A 23,200-nucleotide genomic window follows, 5' to 3' on the forward strand; every position below is an offset into this window, starting at 1 on the left:
GTGTGACTGTGTGGTAGGACTGTAAGAGCAAACACAATTTTTACATGTCATTAGCCAAACCCACTCAAATGCCTTAGCAATGGACACCACAATCCTTTCCCAACAATGGAGTGTTGTGGTAGAAAGGGGTCTTGCACTGCAATTCTATAGATGTATACTCAGAAATAAGCCACATTCATTTTGACGGCACTTACTCCCAGGTAAGTCAGTGTATGATTGCAGCCTTAAAGTATGAATTAAGAGTTTTGCCATATAACAAAATTCCCCCATTAGTCCATTTCACCAGCAGAATTAGAATAGCACATTCTACAGACTTAAGGTGGGCACAGAGCTTCAATCAAAATGAAACAGCATGGTGCTAATAGCTCTCTGGGCAGAAATGAGGCTAGGGCATCAAAATCAGAGAGGCCCTGAAGGAATATGAGCTGGTGACTGCTATGCTGGAGCAGGAAGCCTACAATAGAGCAATCTATATATAGACACTTACTTTATCTTACATTTTTGCACAGAGTAAATCACTTTCAAATTGGGCATTTTTTAAAATTAAAAATCATATTACTAGATTTTAAAAGTTCCTTTTATAGCAAGCCTCTCTTTTTAAAAAATGCCTTGTTTAAGATGAAGTATATGTTTAATAGAATTAAACATGTTGAAGTGCCTGCAGGTACTGAGCATTTGGGCTGAGGCACTCAAGAAGATTAACAGCATAATAAGGCAATCAACTGTTAAAATACAATTTTCTGTATCAGATCCACAACAAGGAAGAATATAATGAGCAATATCCAATGAAGTAGTTCTGTGCACAATGGGGCCTTCTCTCCCTCCCTTTTCGCTGCTCATCCCCTAAATGTGTTCTGGGGTTTCTCTCACTCCTCCACAGCTAATTTGGGGAGGGTATATGGGGCATGCAGAGAGAGAGGAGATGTATTTGGAAGATTTGGTTTTAAACACTGTACACATTAAACATTATACATACAGGGAACCCCAATTTGTGCAGGGGTTGCATTCCTCCCCCCCTCCCCCCATGTAGCACGTGTAAGCCGACCCTGCCCCCTTTCCCAACCACTTCCGGATTCTGGCAATGCACGCATGCACATTCTTGCATGTTTGAACATGTACAAAATGGGCATTGCCTGTAGTTCTTTACATTCTCCATATGATGTCTCTATTGTATATGTATATACACAATCATTATTCAAGTGGCAGTACTTCTGCAACACACCGAGTTTATTGAAAGAAGGGTAGGATACAACTGTAATAAATAAATCTCTGTATACTTACCCTTATCCAGAAGAACCATATTCCCATGTTTCGAATTCCTGCCATTGAGGTGAATATAAAGTACATGATGATAGTAGTGATGAGGATATAATCAAGGGGGAAGACCTAGAAGACAAAAAATAAATAAGAGTTTAAATTTCATGAAACTCTTCCAGTTTAAAACACAATTCCTGCCATAATAAAATGACAGATCTGAGGGGGGGCCATACCAGGGTTAAATGAATTTTGCCCCAAGATTACATCTAATACACTAGGGGTAAAGACTTTCACTGGTACCTGAGACACTGTGCTTTCATTATACAAAAAAAAAAAAAAGTCTAATCATCCTGGGAGCAAAGTTATGAAGTAAATGTGCAGGCACTTTCAAAGTAATTTATGTGAAATGAGCATTATTATGGTACAGAGGAATGTTCACTGTTGCTGGTGCGGGTATCCGCCTCAAATTTTGAGTTATGCCTCTGTGGCAGCCATTTTCTTACTGGCATCCTCAGCAGTCTCTCAAAATTCAAAATGTGCCCAGTGGCAATTCCAGTAATATACCCATACCAAAAACCCAAAGGTCCAATTCACATGTAATGCCAAAATTAACCATGGCCTGCAGGAACCTATTTGCCTCTGTTTAAACAATAACCTTGTTTCACTGGAGAATTCACTGAAGAGTTACCATTGGCGTTACAAGCTTCCATTGTCTTTTACTCACAGTTTGTAGAATGGGTAACAGCATATTCAATGGATTGGTCAAATTTGTTCCCAGGATTATAAATCCAGTGTCGATGCCAGCTGAGTGCAGTGCTTTGTCCAAGCTGTTGCAATTTCAAAAAAAAAAAGAGATTATTTCTTGATTTTTGAAAACACCAGCCCTACATACAGAGTGCAGGAAACTCCTTGTTTGCACGGGGGCAGTGGCGTAGCGTGGGGGGTGCGGGGGGGGCCGGCCGCACCAGGCGCAACATCTAGGGGGGGCGCTCGCACTCGCAGCTCTCTGCCCCTACCTAAAATCCACGGGTCAGGGGGCGCAAATTACTTGCCTTGCCCCGGGTGCTGACAACCCACGCTACGCCACTGCACGGGGGTTGTGTTCTGAGGCACCGCACACGTCGGTAGTCTGTGTAAGCCCACCCCACCCCGTTCTGCCCTTGTTCCCACCCCACTCACTTCTGGGACTACAAAGGGTGTGCGTGCTAGTGGTCAAGGGCATGCCAAATGCATGCCAATGGGGAGCTGCCTGTACTCTGTCCGAACTTTAGTGTCATAATTCATTCTGCAACACTTACTCATATTACCAGACCAACCTGAAATAATCCTGTTTCATCTCTTGAGTTGTATCGGGGTGAAGATTCAAAGTAAAGAAGTTCTAGCTAATGTGCACATAACTGAAGGCTGCCTCCACGGACAAACATTACTTTGAAAATAATTCTGGCCATTTTGCCAGGACCCTTCCCATTCTTTCAACCACCGCCCCAAGACCTCAATTCCTTATTAGTGTGTAGAATCACAGGGGAAATATCTTTTAAGGAACCCATAAACTAGACAATAGTTTTTTCCCATTTCATAGCCCCCCTGACTTCTCTTCATAGGCTCAAATCTAGTCGCAGCATATTAACCATTCTAGCCCACACACTTCGACTAGCAGCCCATATATTTTTTGACAAGGCAGAATTATGCACATTATGCCACTGACATCTGTTTTAAAAACTGAATTTGCTGCAAATTCTAGGTCACCTTTTCATAGGTAACAGCTGCCTACCTATAGATATTCACTACCTGAATATCTCCATATTGCAAGCAAATCAGGAATGGTTCCCTAGAAATCTTTATTCAGTTAAGAGTGTATACAGGCATTCTTCTTTTCTTTTAGTTTTTCAAGATCAGTTCGAGCAAGTTTTGCACAATATTTTACTTCAGTGTATATGATGATCATCAAGAACTAAAAGATGCAATGCAGCAAGTGCTTGCTTTGAGCGAAACACATTACAATAAGGGAAAATCCAAAAGAGAGATGTAATATTTAATAAACTGTGTTCACTTCTGTATTTAAACCACTGGATTCATACCCACTCTCAATTTTGGGGTGGTAAACAAGAAACATATTCACATGAAAGGTTAGCGTGAATTCTACTTTGCAAGTAATATAATTTCACACAGCCTCATTTTTAAATGTAGAAAACACACTATAAACTTACTTGGACAAGAAGAGTGAAATAACAAACAGCAGGGCCACAAGGATAAAAAATATTCCCCAGACAATCTAAAAGACAAATTTTTGATTTAATAAAAATAAGTATATATCACTATAACAGGGGTAGCCAACATCTGACAGACTGCGATCTACTTTCAAAATTAAAATCTGGCAGTGATCTGCCCCCTTTTTTTAGGGGTTCAGGTGGTCAAAGTTGTTGAGCTTTTTTGGGGGAGTGAAGATGCCCCGTTTTTTTGGGGTTGGGGACTTTTGCAAAGCTCTTCTGAGGGAGGGAGGAACAGAAGCAGCCACTAATCTTACAATTGCTGGCCAGATAACAACCTCCATTTCTAAACTCCGGCTTCCCTTCTGTAGCAATAGAGGCTGGCACTGGGAGAGGGGGCGGGGCCAGAAGGGGGCCAGCGATCGACCGCAATCTACCAAAACCTCGCAGGGATCACCAATAGATCGCAATCGACATGTTGGACATCCCTGCACTATAGCGTAAAAAATAGCAAACTGCTTTACAGTTATGTACACATATTATAAAAACACATACAAAATTTGAAATCTGACACAATCAACTACGTATTATGGAAAGATGTATTCTGAATTGCCCGCATAAGCCTAGCGAAACAGAATAGTTTTCAGCAGAAGTTTAAAGGGTGAAATTGAAGGAGCCTGATTAATTTCTACTGGCAGAGCATTCTACAGAGCTGGAATGGGGACACTAAATCCTCTATTTCATGTTGATGTCAAATGAGCACCACCAACTTGGGGAACAACCAACGACACTGCTGCAGACGATCTGGAGCTGGGATATAAGTGTTTAGGTGGTCTCTAAGGCACCTTGGACCTAAGTTGTTCATGCTTTGTAAATTCTAAGCTGTCACTGAATCTCGTTTTCTCAATGGCACCCATGGCTTGTACTGCATGGGTTCATTTTCAAGTACCATCAGAGAGGACAATACAAAAATGATATTTAAAAATAGATGTTATAAAATGATGAATACTTAAAAAAAAAAAAAACTGCAATGAGGAAAGCATCCCCAATACAATTTCTTACATGCATCTCATTAAATTGTAGCACATTAGAGTGGCTGGGGAAACCCAGCCAGATGGTGGGGTACAAATAATAAATTTTTATTATTATTACAGCACACACGTAGCCCTTGCGCAAGCAGCTTTCAAGAACTTGCTACGCTGTTCTATGGTCTCCACAATGGCAGACCCCACAGTACCATGCAGAATGAGCAAGAAGATTTTAGAAAATTACCCCCACCACTATACGTGTGAAAGTGACAAACATTTAAGCAAAAATCAAAATGATGCAGTGTAGCTAAAATATCCCTTCTGTATATCTAAAGGTTCACACACACTGAAATTCAGCTGGCCACTGAATTTAAGAAATTTCACACTGAGGAGATCTGCTTAAGAGAAGTGTTTTTCTGAAACTACATAGAAAGAGTGGGAAAGCAACAAGACATCAAACCTACACACTTACACAGTAAAATAATGGCATGTAATAAAGACTGAAAAGTGTTGCCTGGCTTCTTGGCAAAAGTTTTTTTTGGTTTTTTTTCCCAAAGCAATATTCTCTGAGCAATTGAAGCCACAAGATAAATATATTCATTTTAAGATTGAGAGCACAATGTAAGACCTTTTTTCAAGATAAATTTTCAGTGGAAGCTCTTAATGAGCTGCAAATACCAAATGTAGAACTCCATATGTTCACTGCTATTCTCAACTGTTCACAAACGAAAAGTCACAGTATCTGTTTTGAGATGGGGGGAGGGGGAGAAATCACACAGATCAAATATCTATAACTCTAGAGAATGACCGGCACTCTCCAAGACAAAGTGTTTGTTTATTGTAGGAATATTCTGGGATGCGTGCATTTTGTGTTACGTGAACTACAGCAGCATAGTAATAAATGTCATTTTTCCCAATTTGTACTAGCTTTTACTTGCTACCTATCAGTGAAAAAATGAATGTTAACTAAGATCATGGTGCATTCCAAGCAGTGTGCTGGTTCAATTTTAAATCATGCAATTAAAAGGAAAACAGCATAGGCAGTATCGACGATAACCGGAGGTCACTTTGTAAAACTTTCCTACACAAATGTAACTTGTATGTGTCCCAAATTATCATCTACCCTCTATTTTTCCTGCAGGAAGATAGCCTTGAGTGAAGTGGCTCCCAATAGCTAATTGCAAACAAGATACACAATTTTATTGCAATAAATTACAAAAGGGGATGTGGCATTTAACAGAAAAGGCTAACAGGTGCCATGAAAATTTACAAGCCCCTACTATGTGCACTTTCTCTACACATGGCTACCACAAACTGAGACAGTCACATGGAACCAGTAAGCACACACAGACACCGTCCAATGCTCAAAAAACCAAACTACTATTACAACAGTGCATTAAAGCTCAAGTTTGCATTTGATCAGCTTCTGCATAATTGCAACTGTGAATACCAAATGTAATAATAATACTAATTTTATTATTTATACCCCGCCCATCTGGCTGGTAGTTGGCATGCCAAAGAGAACTATGAAATTAAGTTCTACACAACAAGGAAATGGTATAGAAAGTTAACAGACCAGGCTTTTCTACAGAACTAAACTTTTGGTGCAAAACCAAACATAATTAGCCTGTATTCTACCTAATTGCCAATATGCTATTATGTGTTTGTGGTAAAAGCTTTCGTGCTGGAAAAGGTCCTTGAAGGATATAAAGTGCCTGCAAACTTGTAAGAAGCTACTACTGCATTGTGTATATATACCAAATATCCAGAACACGTTATCTGAAAAGAGCTCTAGGGAATGCTGAAGATGCATCCCTTAACCCTGGCTTTTGACATTTGAAATGTGTATTATTAGGATTCACTCTTTTTAATGTTGTGCTTTAATTGTTGGTGATATGATATCACATGGTGATAGCCATGATAGCCATGTTCAAATATATAAAAGGATGTCACATAGAGGAGGGAGAAAGGTTGTTTTCTGCTGCTCCAGAGAAGCGGACACGGAGCAATGGATCCAAACTACAAGAAAGAAGATTCCACCTAAACATTAGGAAGAACTTCCTGACAGTAAGAGCTGTTGGACAGTGGAATTTGCTGCCAAGGAGTGTGGTGGAGTCTCCTTCTTTGGAGGTCTTTAAGCAGAGGCTTGACAACCATATGTCAGGAGTGCTCTGATGGTGTTTCCTGCTTGGCAGGGGGTTGGACTCGATGGCCCTTGTGGTCTCTTCCAACTCTATGATTCTATGATTCTAACCCTGGCTTTTGACATTTGAAATGTGTATTATTAGGATTCACTCTTTTTAATGTTGTGCTTTAATTGTTGTAACTTGCCCTAGGACCTAAGAGTGAACGGTAGGATAATGATGATGGGAATAATTTATTAGGTCTGACCTCCAGACTAAACACATGACAAGTGTGTACTTCTATAAAACTGGAAATACTATGCAGTTTCTATTTATCTTCAGTATTTTAAACAATCAGGACATTGCAAGGTCATTTTCTGATTGATTTGCATGTAACTTTTGTGTCTTTAGATATGAAGAGGGTATTTTTAAGATGAAAGAATATTTTTCTGGTGACAATTCAACCCAGATATGCTGAAAGGATCTCTGGTAGAAAGCATGCATATTGAAAACCAGAAGTACTTTCAGCAGTATTCAGGTGTAATCCTGTTTATATAAGTTTAAAATCCCCAGTGTCTTCAGGCTTTTGCTTCTACTTCTGCTACATACCTTCATTTCTCCAAATTCGTGCCCTGATGCTTTTCTAACTCTAAATTCAATTTGTTGCTTATTTGTTCATCCTACAAGTCTGTTCACACATTTCTCCACCTGTCTACCCATCTTAATTTGATCCACTATTTGTCCAATTTTATCAGTAACTTCAACCATAAATCTTGCTCCTGCTTCCAACTTAGTTTATATAGTTGCTAAATAGATTGTGACCCCGTGGCACTGCAAAACTGTCAGTGGCTACAGTCCTAAGAATATTTCAAAGGAACCTCATTTCCAAGTAAATCAACAGAACTTTTTTAAAAAATCAACTTTTTAAAAAAAGAACTGATGTCACAATTATCTAGTGCTTATAGAAGAAGAAGAAGAAGAAGAAGAAGAAGAAGAAGAAGAAGAAGAAGAAGAAGAAGAGGAGGAGGAGGAGGAGGAGTTTGGATTTGATATCCCGCCTTTCACTCCCCTTCAGGAGTCTCAAAGCGGCTAACAATCTCCTTTCCCTTCCCTTCCTCCCCCACAACAAACACTCTGTGAGGTGAGTGGGGCTGAGAGACTTCAGAGAAGTGTGACTGGCCCAAGATCACCCAGCAGCTGCATGTGGAGGAGCGGAGACGCAAACCCGGTTCCCCAGATTACGTGACTACCACTCTTAACCACTACACCACACTGGCTAGTATAAATTTGTCTATCTACCACTTCTTGCTTTTACTTTTGAATCATAACACAGGCAGCAAGTGATTCAGGCATGTCCAAATGACGCGTGATCACACACACATCACCAAACCCAAAAGTAGCCCCCCGATGTTCTAAAGACATCATGAAAAGGGGTAGGGTGGGCTTATGCGCACTCAGCCAACGTCTGTGGGGGTTTGGAATGTAACCCCTGCACAAAACAAGGATTGCTTGTATTCTTTTAACTATAAAAAGGCAGAAATAGTTGAAAACTGTGCATATAATGAATTGGCAGGTTCACAAGAGACCTGACCAGACTGATTTATAAACAGTATGTAGTGCAAACACATTTGACAAAGACGCATTGCTGTTAATGTTACAAAATATTGCAAGTATTTATTTATTGAGTTTACTAAGTTGATTCTTTGTTCCAACCTAGTGTTAAAACGGAAGTCCATCCAAGTAACATCACTGCCTATTTCCCCCTACATCTTGGCAACATAAGCACCATTTTCTGTCATTCTTAAAGGGTAAAGGGACCCCTGACCATTAGGTCTAGTCGTGACTGACTCTGCGGTTGCGGCGCTCATCTCGCTTTATTGGCTGAGGGAGCCGGCGCACAGCTTCCGGGTCATGTGGCCAGCATGACTAAGCTGCTTCTGGCGAACCAGAGCAGCGCACGGAAACGCCATTTACCTTCCCGCCGGAGCAGTACCTATTTATCTACTTGCACTTTGATGTGCTTTCGAACTGCTAGGTTGGCAGGAGCAGGGACCAAGCAATGGGACCGAGCAATGGGAGCTCACCCCGTCACGGGGATTCGAACCGCCGACCTTCTGATCAGCAAGCCCTAGGCTCTGTGGTTTAACCCACAGCGCCACCCGTGTCCCTTCATCTTGGCAACATAAGCACCATTTTCTGTCATTCTTAAAGACTTATTTGAACTTTAATTAGTATAATCCGCCCAAGAATCTTTGGTCTAGAGTGTTCTAGTCTTATCCTGCTTAGCAACAACCTGGGAAAGTAAAAGTATTGATTTTTGTTTGTTTGATTTGTTCTAAAGATGGATAGTGTGAAAAATGGATAGTGTGAAAACATGCATAAAACGTCTCAGATGCAAAGAGCTGCTTTAAGTGAGCCCAAGGTGAGCAGGCCGCATTTACCCACAGATACAGCAGATTTTGAAAGCCATATCACAAATGAGCTATCAGGGTGAGCAAACTGTTACAGTTGTACCTCGGTTTTTGAACTGAATCCGTTCCGGAAGATTGTTCCGAAAAGTTCAAAAAACCAAAAACTCAATACAGGAGTCTCAAAACAGAAAAGTCAATATGGAAGCTGCATGGCATGTTCGACTTCCGGGGTGCATTCAAAAAGTGAAGCATTTAGTACCAGGTTTACGGCATTTGAGAATTGAAATATTCATCAACAGAGACATTCGAAAACCAAGGTACCAATGTACTGTGATTATTCTTGTTTTTTCCTTGCTGTTCAGCTTGGGGGGACGACCTTGAGCACATGAAACTAACTGACCATTTCTTGTCATTTCTTGTCATCATGGTAAATATTTTTAGCCAGATAGAAAAAAATACCTTTTGAAAAAATTCATTGTTTCATACTGTGGCAGCTACCTGTATCCCTCTGCCTCTAACCCGGGGTGGACAACCTACAGCCTTAGAGCTTTCATGGGGCCCTCAGTCCAAATCTCATGTTGGTGGCAAGGAGCGGAAAAAGCAGGGGGGGAGAGAAGGGGAGAGAGAAAAAGGAATGATCTACCTACCTCAGGCTCTGGGACCACCCATAACTGGCATGCATTGTCAAAAAAGGACTTTAAATTTGTGCTCTAACCAGTTAGTGGTTTTACATAATACAGGTATACATCAACAAAATTATGTGCTGTACTTTACTTTTAGTGGCCTCATGGCTCCACAGAATCTTGTCCAGCAGCTCTTCTCAATATATTCCAGACGCCTCCCTCTCCTTCGAAGGGCTCTTAGCTTGTCCTCAAGCTGTTGCAGGGTCCGCCTATCCCGAGTTGGTAGAGGCCGACCATCTTTGCACTAACGGGGGGTGTAAGGGGGAGAACAAAAGATGTAAATCTTGAAGTTTGAGTTTGTATTTTTCCATGGTTGTTTGGGTTCTTAATTCAAAGATATCCAGTATCTCATTTTAGCAGTTATGCCATTTAAAAAGGGTTCCACTCCGTGGGTTTTTTCCTGTCCAGTGTATAATACCAGAAGCTTTGCTTCCCCCTGCTATTCCCGTCAGCCAAGTGTCCTTTGCCCATGCTGGGGCTTGCTTTTAAAAAAATGGAGGGAGAAGGAATACAAAAGAGTGTGTATGTGCATGCGAAAGATAAGTGTACTGTGGCCATATTGAATTATTTTCCCTGTTACCAGGAAATGCTCTCTGTAATCAGACAATAGCATTGTTTTGCATGTGGGAAAAATCAATATTGTGTGGTCTCCACAATCAGATTCAGTACTTGGCTGACTCCGCATGGCAAGCATAAGGTGGCGGGGGGGGGGGGCAGCAATGGCTGTACTCTAATTTTGTACTATGCCACATCCCCATGGTCACCATTTTGTGCTATGCCATGCCCCCATAGCAGCAATTTAGCTTAATTTTTAGTTATTTGACACTCAATAAACATATTTATTATGGATTCTTCATTTATTATCATCAACCTTCTAATAAAAAATGATCACAAATTCAATAAAGACGTGGGAGAGGGTGCAGGAAGTGGCGGAGTGGAAGAGGTGTTTTATTATTTATCATGAAAAAAGTACCAGCATCACTTTAAAAACAAAAACAACAACCAGAAAAGCACTAGTTCTACTCAATAAACCACTTGTTCTAGTAAGCATATGTGGAGAGATATTTTTCTGATCTAAGAGTTTCAATCCAATTATAAAGCCTCAAAAATGTCCGCTCTGCAAGTGCCTCACTGAAAAGTGTGTGTGCTTAGTACTCATATTTTTAAAAGTGTGAAAATTATTGAAACTTGTAATACCACTGCCACAGTTAAATCAAAAGAACAGTATATAGCAGGAGAGGAGAGCTAATAGTTACAGTTATATACAACTGTGAAGATTCATTTTGGTTATTTCAATCTCACTAGATATACATTACAGTATATACTTTTTTAAAATTATTAATAATAATAATAATAATAATAATAATAATAATAATAATAATAATAAATATTTATACCCACCCACCCCAGGCAGGGCTGGGCTCAGGGCGGCTAACACCAAATATGAATTACAATAAAATATAATAAAAGAAAAACCACCACCACCACCAAACAATTAAAATGCAGCCTAAAATGCAGCCTCATGTTACCCTCTACCAGGGCTAGCCCACCCATGAGGTAAGGTGAGGCGACCGCCTCGGGCGGCAGGATGCACAGGGGCATCAGATCCCAATGGATATATTTATTCCCTCCTTGTTCCTGATGTAGACCTTCACTCACTCCTCCTTCTCTGGTGGGAAGGGGAAGGAAGGGGCACCATTTTGTGCTTTGCCTCAGGTGCCAAAATGTATTGAGCCAGCTCTGCCCTCTACCCAATCTAAACATATATTTCTAAAGATGTTAAACTGCTCACATTGTAAAATATCAGAGCAAGATACAGAAAGCAAAAGTATAAGTGTAAGATACATATTAGATAAAATACAGGTCAAGTCACAGCAGTATAACACCTAATAAATGGATGAAAATTATTGGCCAGAGCCTGTTTGGCCAGAGAGCTAAAGCTGTTAAAAAGCAATATTTTAAGACAGAAACCTAACCAAACCTTTGATTTAATCCTTTGTATACTTTGCTCAACCTCTTCAATATCTTCAGTGTTTTCCAAGCGTTCATAACTAGCATTTCTTGTTCCCTTTATCAGGTTCAGAGGCAAAGCGGACATGCCATAAGCCTGGGGGGAGGAAATGCAAAGATGGTTTTAATTCTCAATTGTAAGTGTTCACCTTGAGACAAAACATTGATCAGTATCCTAGAACCAACACAGAAAGTAGTTGTTTTATTCATATTCTGCCCATCAGACCAATCTCAGCACGATATAATGAATATGGTATTGGACTACTACTGGGTGCTTAGTTAGTTAAACAAATTATATATCTCTTAACTGCAACAATCTCTACCTCAATCATCTTAGAGATCAATGGAGGATGGAGGAGAAACTTAGCATTTGGAAGACAATTGGCTATAGCGGGTCTGAAAAACTGTAGCTACTTATTCAGATGTGCTGTAAATTTTGAGAAAGGAAGGTTACATGCTCAGCTGTAGTCCAATTTTATAGGCTGAGGAACTTGGCAAGAAATAAAGCTGCAAAGGGATACAGTACAAGACTGGCAGTAGTCCATAAGAAAAATAGAAAATCTTATAAACAAAAAAAAACCAGGAGACTGCAAAATTATAAAAAGCAATAAAAATGAGGACTCTGTACATCTCAGGAAAGGGAAGAAAATAAAAAACTGGCAGTTTGACAAACACAGATAAAGTATACAAGTTTCTAGAGCAACAATTCTTTTTTTAAAAGTTGTAGGAGACGAGGAAGGAGAAATGAAAGACAGGAATGAGAGAATAGAAATTCCTTGTGGAATGGTTTGTTCGTTTTCAATTTTTTTTTACTATATATAACAATAACACGAACAATAAAATCGGCAACATAAAAATGCGGTAGTCAGCCACATAAAAATTCAGTACAACCTTCTGCTTATAAGAGCAAAGAAGTAGATAGGTAAATGGGTCTGTTGTGGGGTACAGGCAGGCAGTTGAGGTAATGAGCAGAAGAGAATAAAGGTCTTATCACTCTACACTGCTAGGGGTTTGTTCTCATTTGTTAGTTTATAAATGGCTAGTATCTCCATGAACACCTCATAAAATAGGTATAGATTCCAGAAGCGGACATGCTATTTTGGCACTTGTGCACCTACATAATCCTTATCAATAAAGGAAAGAGTCTTGCCAAGTTTTATGAAAGGAGTCTGCGGCTTTGTGGTTTCTTGATGTCCTCAAATGGTTTGTTAGTTCTTCCATAATAGTCAGGTTTTGGGGGTTTTCAAACTAAAGTTGGATGGTGAGTTTCCCAATGGTCAGTAATCGTGAGATAGTGCTGCCACCAACATTTCTTATCTTTAGAGGGAGCCTCTCTGTTGCCCCCCGAGAAAATAGAAAGTAATGCCTATATTTTAAAAACTAGTTATTTGTAACCCACCGTTAATTCCTATCTACATGCCACTTTTCAGCAAAAGCAACATCATTAAGACGTCGTTAAAAAATAAAAACTGTAAAAACAATTAGTTCACACCCCAGATAAAACAGAAACCACAGCATTATTCACTAAAAGCCTGGGCAAATAAGTTTTGAGCTGGCATACAGAGCTCAGTTGCCTAGCACCTATGTAACTCTTTGTAGGGAATGTGTTCCACCACAGATAAAGCCTTGCTCTTAATCTTCCTCTAAAGAAGAATTTAAGAACTCGAGGAAAGGAATACCTAGTAATTTAGAAAGCACATAAAATAAAGTCTGTGAAATGGAAAGAAAATGTTTAATATACCCTTCCCACCCCCACCCCCCCAAAAGACAGTAACCTATAAAGCAATTCCAGTTATGACAGGAAGGGGTGGAAAAATTAAATTGAAGCGCAGGTGTTTTGTTCAAGATGAGTGACATGACAGTATATGGGGAGGGGAGAAGCTAACTTATATTGGTCTTTAAAAAAGAGAATAACCATATATTTGAAAATACAGTATATTCCCAAGCATTAAAAAAATATAATACAGAAAGGATGAGTAAAAACAGACTATGAAGCTTATAATAATCTCAAGTATCTGAAGAAGTATGCATGCACATGAAAGCTTATACCAAGAACAAACTTAGTTGGTCTCTAAGGTGCTACTAGGCAATTTTTAAATATATTTTGACTGTGTCAGACCAACACGGCTACCTACCTGAATCAATAATCTCAAGGGTTATTCAAAATCTGTTAGCATTTGGTCACGAGTACAGTGGTACCTCGGGTTCAGTACTTAATTGGTTCCGGAGGTCCGTTCTTAACCTGAAACTGTTCTTAACCTGAAGCACCACTTTAGCTAATGGGGCCTCCCGCTGCCGCCACGCCGCTGGAGCACGATTTCTGTTCTCAGCCTGAAGCAAAGTTCTTAATCTGAGGTACTATTTCTGGGTTAGCGGAGTCTGTAACCTGAAGCATATGTAACCTGAAGCGTATGTAACCAGAGGTACCACTGTATGGGGCTTAATATTATTTAAGATGAGGTGGCAACAGGTTGCTTTTCCTCTTTAGACAAGAGAAAAGGCTTTGCTTCTTCAACTCTCAGAGCAGCCTGGTGGTGTTCCCATTTGCTGCAGAGTGGCCCCAAGGGCAGGATGCTATGTCATGATGTAGAATCATTCCCAAGAGATTATTTTCCATTTTGGTGCTGGTGGTGGAATATTGTAAGAGGTGAAACCTAACGATACTAGGTATTAATATAAATCGAAAGTAGAGTGACAAAAATGTGTGAAAATAGGTTGCTGTTTGGGAGGGGGGTTAATAGCATTTCTAAATTATACTGAAGGGGAAAAACTTGGAACTGTTTATCAGACAGTAAAGATATACAGCCATAAACTGTACAACCCTCCAAGGGTAACTGAGGAATGGAGGCTGTTTATCCAGAAAGCAAAAGCTATAAAAATGCCAGAAGCAAAGATGGCATGTATGTGTACACACATTATTGAAAACTAAAAAAAGAGAAAACAGTGTAACAGAAATGAGATCACGGTGATAAATCCTGATACGAATTATGTAAGTAAATAACACTAAGGCACTGGGGCATTTCCCACTCAAAGAAAAATTTCTTTGGACTATCTCAAATTCTCAATTGACTCAAATTTTATCAGCCAATTGCATCTCCCTCTTTTCAGTTTCGTTTTTGAAAATAAACTTTCCACTTACCCAGGATCAACTGCACTGCTGTGGAAATTCAAAAAGAGATAAATGGCGTATCACAGCTGTATATGAGCTCCATTTTACCATCTATATCCTACAACAGTATTGCTCCTTGACTCCAGCTAAGCCTATTGAATTGGCAGAGTTTAAGGCCAAAATATAAGTAACTCCTTTACTCTCATACAAGCAGCATCCAACAAAACTGCCTTTATTCACGGAACAGCAGCTCTCCAAAGCCAAACTCCCATAGCTTGTGAAATGCCAATTACAAGCAGAATATTGCAAAAGGGATCTGGCCAAAACTATTGATCTTCTCCATCATCAGTTAAGCTAGGGCCTTAAAACTTTGCATGAGAAATTGGTAGTGATGGACAACCTGTTTTTTCAGGAAAACTTGAATACCATTACCGATTTTCTCAAAGTCCACCTTTCATCTAAAACTGGCTGCCCAAGATGCTTACAACAATTAAAAATCCATTATTAAGATAAAAAAAACAAGGACTAAGGAATATATGTGCATAAGGCTCTTTATGGCAGTCCATATTCCAGGCTTTGCCCTATGAAGAGGGGGCAGAAGGAGCTGAAGGGTAGACTCAGGCAATGGCTGAAAATAAACACGCCAACCTATGGAAGCAGCCCTTTCCTTGGCTTGGTCCCTTCCTCACAGAAGCTGGGCTGCAATCTCAGATGGAAAACCTCTGATTTAGAGCACAAGAAAATATACTGGCAACCACCGCTTAGTTTTGATTAAAGGTGCAATGCTTGTGCTTTTTGTTCCAGTACTAGTAAATATCATAACCATTAAGTCCCAACAGCTACTAATAATGCCCATTTTCCAAATGTGTGGCAGTCACTGAAAGTGCCACTTGTTAATTAAACCTGTAACTTCAAGTACAATTACTGCTTGGCAATAACTGTTGTGTTTTGAAATGAATACAAACTATTTGTTAGGTTTTTTAAGAATGCATAACATGCAATTTTAGACTATATAAAGCACTAAACTGAACACAAAATACTTTCAAGATGCAATTCCTGCCCTGCAATATATTTACTGCCCACATCTGCCCTCTAGCGAAGCTGCACACAATACACAAGTAGCACAGAAAGGTGGTGAATAAAATCCCTGTTACATTGAAGTTGATGCAAGCTGTGTCCATTTTTTGAATATGTAAAGAGCGTTTCTAAATAGAAAATGCTGCCTTTTGTCTCTTAATCTCTTCAGTAGGAAAATGATTCCATTTCTGAATGGCTATAAGCTAACCTGTAGTGAAGATGACAATTCTCAAAAGGTGAGAACTATGCAGTCCATCATTTGCAAATCTTCTCTATTAATTTTTCCTAGCAGAATGACAGCAAAAAAATGAAGGGGCTCAGTTTTCCTATGTAACAAATATGCACTAATGTGAACATTTAGAGGAAGGTTGGATCATAAATTTAGCAAATGCATAAATAAAAAAGAAAGAGTACAGTACATAGAAAATAAGCCTTCCGAAAGGTGGCAAGGCAGTTGATGCAGGGGGGAAACAGAACAGCCTTAGACAGCCTTGTATGAAGGAATTGCTCAATTCTGACATGCTCGGCATAACAAAAAATATTTGCTGCTAAGAGAACTTGTTCCAAAGAATAGAAAGACATTTCACCTGTGCTTCTCTACCACATGTGTTGTGAAGGCAGTAGCAGAATCCAGACTTCCCTTGACTGTTATCTATTGTGTCTACCTTAAGGTTTCCTACCTTAAAAGCTTCTGTTCATGATGATGATACAACACACTGTGTTCATACACATTGACAGTCCCTACATCTTAACCAAGGACATTTTCTCAATACATGTCAGATTCCTTCAACAACAAAAATCTAAATCCTTCTCCATTGTTTTCCTTGGATCTCTGTGCCCTCCATTCCCCCCCCCCCCACTCTCCACAATGTATTCTCATTTAGACCACAAGCCTATGGCCAGTTTCCGAAGTTACTTGTATTATTTTTATCCTGATTAAATAAATATTAATTTAAGCAAATGTATTTCACGTTTTGGTAGCATAGTTGTGAACATGCACAGTATGATTAGAGCACAGGACAAAAGTAGTAAAATAATGTATCTTGCTGTAGTCTACAGTCTCTCGTTTCCTCACATAGTACCACCAGCTCCTTGAGAGATCAGGCACTAGAAAGGATGGGAGGGGATTCTACCTGAATTTACACTGCTATACAGAATAATATAATCAGAATATGTTAAGAGTCCAAAGATCAAGTTCAGTTTAAGTAGAAGATATGCATTAAGAAAGTCATACTAGTTTACTAGCAATATTATCCTATACTTGGCAGACAAAACATTCAATTACAGTGCAATTACACGCCCGTGCCTGCCTATTGTATTTCTGTAGCCTTTCAGGGAGAAATATCAACTGAAAGAAACCCCACTAGATATTAGGGCATTCCCAGAGCTATGCAGAATGTACATGTCCTCCCCAAACTTAGTTTGCCCAAAAGGACAATGATACAATTTAATATTCTAATAATTTTAAACTATGCTGGCATTTACAAAATGAATGATACATTTTATAGAATAATTTAAGGCAAGTAAAGTATTGGCTATCACAAAGTTTTTGTGAACTAGTAATAACGGAAAAGGTCACTTAAAAGTTGCAGCCTACATATTCAAATCTATCTTTTGTATTTTTGCATCTTTTTAATCAGCACTGGAGTGCTTACCTACAGTGACATTTTCATAGAGATGCAAACATTATTAAATGTTTTGGAAAAACTAAAGCCACTTACATGTACCCTTCAAGAACAAAGAAGCAGGGGATAGAATCAATCACGTTCATCACAGCAAAAGCTATACTGTTTTACCTTGACTTCAAATAGCAGCACAAAGCCGGTGAGAGGTTCACTATTAATACCCAAGGTTATCTAAAATCATTTAAATGCAGAACATATTTAAAGCAAGCAATGTTTGTGATACAGCTTCTAACAAAGGGTAACAGGTAGCCATGTTAGCCCATAAGAAGAAAAAGAAGCAAAATCCATATGATTTATTAGGACAAACAAAATGTCACAAAATATACAAGCTTTTGAGTTCTCCAACAGCCTAGGTATTAAAAAAGAGAAGAAAAACAAAGATTGTTTGTTGTCAAGCCATCCATGTCTGCATCTGCTCCCTCCTCCCACACTCTTAAGACTCTTGTATTTTAACCATCTGGCCTGTTGAAGAGTTCTGGAGTAACTGCAAGCTTGCACCCTACTTCATGACATTTTGGTTGGCCTAATTAGCCAATGGGGTTTCTAGCAAGCCCTTATTTATCATTTATGGTGAGGCTCCATGTTTAGACGTGGTTAACGTGAGTACAAGTTAAGGGCAGATTTGTGGAGTGTCTACCCATCCGTATCCCAAATATAAGGAAAATATTGCTACCATTCAATCAAAATATGAGAGAGATTCAGTTTTGGCTGTGAAAGAAATCAAAGTAACATATATCCTGTTAAACACTGCAATGAACAACACACCAGGCCAAGCAGTAAACGTTTTTTCTAAAAACGTTTACACTTGCACAGAGATTCCTTGCAAATAATACAACCTAGCTCAACTGGATGGTTTGCTGGATTTCAGAAGTTTGCACAGGAAGGCCCCAAGCTTAAAAGCTTTTCAAAATAGTGCCTTAAGATCACTCACAACTCACAAAGTGTTTTGAACAATAGCATAAAAGGCCAGCGAAATCAGACCAACGGTCCTCCTAGTCCAGCAATGTACACCTTAACTCTGATGGTAAGAAGACCACAAGAAAAAAATAATCTGTGTTCATAAATGAGGCTCAAAAACAAGCAAGTGAAACCTTTGCATACATAAGCCCTACCACCACAACCATTGAATGAACACACACACACAAACAGCACACCGATAGGTGAGCACAAAGGCACCCTTCCCACACAGAAAAGCCACTTCTCAATAATGCAATCCCATGACACTGGGGAGTTTTTGTGCCGTGTGTGTATTTATTAAACAACCATGTGGGTGGATCCAACTGCAGGGGTCTTACTTCCTCAGGTGGTGAATACATCAAATGAAAAATGCTTTTTAAACACTAGGATTTTGTATGCATTCATGTGCTTACACACATTTTCTCCATAAAACTCATAAAAGCGCTGCAAATGTAAGGCAGCATATGTTTATTTCCATCACACAGACAGGGAGTATGGTAGAACTGGAAGAAGCATAATTGCCACTCACCGATTGTATTTTGTTTTTGTTTTTTTAATAATGCAGCTAACTGTGGACATGTGCTGCTGGCCAATGAGACTGGTATAAAGTTCTCTAAATTCTTTGCTTGATGAAGGAACAGTTACTAGAATAAACTGTTTATATAAGTATTAAAAGATTACTTTGTGAAACAGAGCTTGCTATAGTGAAAGCTTTTAATCAGTAAAGACTTTGGCCAAGATGCTGAGAAGGTCAATATTCAGAATACAGAGATCTATAACTGTAATCCCACTTCATACCCTCAGCTCTGACACATTGACTTAGGGATGGCATCAAAATTCTGCTGACTATAGTGTTGAGTCAGGAAGACATCACATCTGCACAATTCATTTTAAAACCTTTCTCTGCCAAGGTACTAACTTTTGAGAAACTGCAACCATAGTTTACTACCATTTTAAGGCAAGGAACAAAACTTATTCACACATGAACATATATATTTAGAAGAATTTAGATCATTCTTCTATCATCTATAATCGTTTGTCATCTAAAAACTCTAAAACAAGAGTTTACTATTTAACAGATTATAATCTCCACAAAATTCTTATTAAGATTAGGTTCATCAATACTTCCAACAGGAATGGTAAAGCTCAATCATGCTCAACTAAATCAAGCTTCATGGTAAAAAGCTGCCACTATGCACAATGTTAAGAAAAGTGTTTTAAACAGTTTTGAAAAGGAAAGTATTTAATTGAAGGGGGAAGATTCCAGAGTCTAGAAATTTTCTTTTAAAGGCTAAAGCATAATAGCATTCAATTGAGTTTTACCACACACTTAGAGACATGACCTAAACTCAAAAACATTTACCTACAACTCAACTATTCCAATTCACGTTTGTTACTCCAACACAACTGAAAGAATTGGCTTTCAGTATAGATTAAGGTCTGTGGAAAGACTTCCAAGTTGTTGTAGCTGAAGCAAACATCAAAATGAACCAAGACAAAAAGATGAATACTTACTGTATATGTAACAGCTGCCACCATTCCAATAAGGGTCAAAGAACTTATAGAGAAGGATAGGGCCGCCAAACCATCTGTAAGACAAAAGGGAAATGCTTTGCTGAAATTCACATTAAGGAACATTTGTTTCCATTTGTTTTCCTTTTTTCCACTGTGTGTGTCATCTCTAAAGGTAAAGGACCCCTGACAGTTGAGTTCAGTTGCGAACAACTCTGGGATTGCGGGACTCATCTCGTTTTACTGGCCAAGGGAGCCGACATTAGTCCACAGACAGTTTTTCCGGGTCATGTGGCCAGCATGACTAAGCCGCTTCTGGCGAAACCGCCGTTTACCTTCCCGCCGGAGCGGTACCTATTTATCTACTTGCACTTTGACGTGCTTTCCAACTGGGACCAAGCAACAGGAGCTCACCCCATCGCGGGGATTTGAGTGGCTGACCTTCCGATCGGCAAGCCCAAGGCTCTGTGGTTTACACCACAGCACCACCCACATTCCTAGGAAACAGCATAAACAAATATAGAAACATATGCACAGATCAAAAAGAAAATTTCAGCTGCAAGGTTATTCTAGACACAGGAATTACAATATAAATGCTTTTGCCATTGTCCAACACAATGGAATGACAGCCTAAGTAAGCAAAACAAAGAGTACACCGTCATGAAGTTAAGAGTTTAGAAGATCAATGTCAACAGTTGTTTCTGGCTGCAGGTTTTTGCCTTAAAATTTGGTATTCCCTGCATCTAGCCTTTCTGGGGTCATGAATGTGGTCCACGTGGGCACAGTGAAAAAGTGACCAATGGGGATAGTGCCCAGGACACTCACAACATTCCAAACATGTAACTCCTAGGAGCAACACTATAACTTAAAAGATTCTTAAAGATGAATGGAATAGTCCAATGAAAACTGTCTTATTTGGAGTAAGGATATACAAAATTATTCACTTCTTAGGTCTCTAACTTACGGCTGCTTCCAAGCTCTTCAAACAAAAGTTTCACTTTCTCCCATTCCGTTGTATTTTTTTGGTTGGGAATATTCAATGGAACAAAGGCTCTAACAAGGAGGAAAAAATAAAAATGTTATCCTCTGATAAAATACACTACATCAAGACTACAAATGATCTTACAATACTAGGATGGTGACAGGGCTCATCCATGTTACCATGGAAATTTTTACAGCCTTCTGCACTACATTTCGGTGTTCCTAACAAAAAAGGTTTGAAAATATTGACTCTATATTGACTTCACAATATCTGGTGACCAAAGCAGAGGTTTCTGGAAAGCCAGTCAAATGCAGAGAGAGTGAACATTCCAGAACATCAACTATTTATTGAAACTGAGCTTTGCTACAGTTTGTGACAAATACAAAGAGATATTCAACTAAGGCTTACTAAGAGGAAACCTTCTGAAATCATTAATTTAAGTTACTTGTGCCCACTAATTTCAGTGAGTGAGAACGGCCAACATTGGCTATCAACTAAAAACACTTAAAAAGACTATGAAGACCAAACCCTGCCCAATACCCCCCCTCCCAAGCTTTGAAGGCATTCCTAAATTAAATACAGAAAACAATCTGCAAAGCTAAAATGAGGGAATTTTATGTCAAAGAAGGATGCACACATCTGCGTGGCACTGAAAGCAAGCATTTTAGCTGACAAACAACAGCTGCGCCACCAACACCTACAGACTTTACAATAATAAGCTGCTACTGCTAGCGAGGGAGCCTAACTTTGTCACAGCACACTTCAATCTAAGTGGCGGTACAGGGATGAGGAGAGTTTAACTATTTTAACAATATTGGAAAAGTAGCTGATGCAGCACAATGGACACTGTTACTGGAGTTCTTGAGAATACCTAGCGCACTAGAGGAATTACTGCATCCAGTGATAACCAGCAGCATCAGTGGCAGTCCCTTGAAACACTGACTGATTGGATGCTCATGATCTTGGCTCATTAAAACGAAATATGAGCCTTTTGACCAGCATGCAGCCTCATCGCAAAAGCAAGAAAACAAACCAGGAGGTCTTCCCTTAACCAAAGCTTTCTATGTCAACTGAACCAGAAGAAAAAAAACAGCTTCAGAACAAGACAGGAACTTAAACCATTGGAGGTAGCTTAATATCCAAAGCCAGGCAGGACTCAAATTATTCTAAGATCCCTACTGTCGAGGGTGATGATTAAAAATCATTAAGATTAGTAAATGGAGGGGAGAGAAAAGAAAAACCCTGCTCACCATTCTCTTTATGATGAGAGTACATTTCCTTTTCCATGACAGCACGAAAAGCTGTCTCGCCTCCAAGCTCAGGAGGGGGCAGAACCTCATCCATGCCATGACATTAAGCATAAGGTTGGTAAGCTGCAGACTACCTGCTGAACTTTGAAATAGGCAGCATCAACTTACTGCTGCACTTTGGAGGTGCTTTAAACATCTCAAAAGTTCAGTGTGAACAGATTCATCCCACTAAGGGAGGAGCAAGGTCTGGAAAGCAGAGATTTTGGCTGGCTACCAAGACCAAACAACCTTGGTAAATTCCTGAGCAAGACATGGTATTTTAGATACTGCTTGTATTAGGAGGGGAGAAATAGACACACAAATACATGGATGGAATATGCATTAAAAATATTTAAAAGTTTCGTAAGAGGGATCAAGTGCAAATTCAAAGCTGAAAGAGAAGCAGCAGAGAGCACATATAAGAAACAAGAAATTTGGAGAAACAAAGACACAGAGCAGGAGACATAGATTAGGGAAGAGATAAGAGGCAAGATTATGAAGAGCTTTAAAATGAGAATTGGTTAAATATAGATTTATGGGGGCTGATATATGAGAGGCAGGCGGTGGTCATTTCAGCAAGCTTGAAAACTACAACATCTTGTGGTATTAGAATGCAGAAACATAACCACTTACCCAATTAGTAGAAGAGCGGAACAAACCAGAAGAAATCCTAGAGTATACTTGACTGCAATTTTAACCTGCTGTAAAATTAGAACAAAAAGTAAGAATATGTAGAAACTAATAATATCTTCAAGCTAATTCTGCCTACTGCATCTGTCTGGATGCCCCACAAAACAGATTTTTTGAAAATTTATATTGAAAATTTAAAAAATTCTCAAGGATCCTGATTTCTTCCTGTATATCATTAAA

The 23,200-nt window shown here is 39.3% G+C and overlaps 1 protein-coding gene across 1 annotated transcript in view; it reads right to left on the reverse strand.

Annotated features, from left to right (window-relative positions):
• Positions 1-23,200, reverse strand: part of LMBRD1 (LMBR1 domain containing 1) — a 45,942-nt gene that overhangs the window by 9,272 nt on the left and 13,470 nt on the right. The window contains exons 5-12 of the mRNA XM_083607295.1: positions 22,964-23,031; positions 21,024-21,112; positions 20,063-20,136; positions 11,691-11,816; positions 9,801-9,953; positions 3,465-3,529; positions 1,982-2,084; positions 1,282-1,386 (exon numbers count right to left, since the gene is read on the reverse strand). Of these exons, the coding sequence (XP_083463421.1) occupies positions 1,282-1,386; positions 1,982-2,084; positions 3,465-3,529; positions 9,801-9,953; positions 11,691-11,816; positions 20,063-20,136; positions 21,024-21,112; positions 22,964-23,031 (783 nt within the window). The remainder of the gene's footprint in view (positions 1-1,281; positions 1,387-1,981; positions 2,085-3,464; positions 3,530-9,800; positions 9,954-11,690; positions 11,817-20,062; positions 20,137-21,023; positions 21,113-22,963; positions 23,032-23,200) is intronic.

Source organism: Podarcis filfolensis (assembly GCF_964270895.1).
Source record: "Podarcis filfolensis genome assembly, chromosome: 3".
NCBI classification, from domain to species: Eukaryota; Metazoa; Chordata; class Lepidosauria; order Squamata; family Lacertidae; genus Podarcis; species Podarcis filfolensis.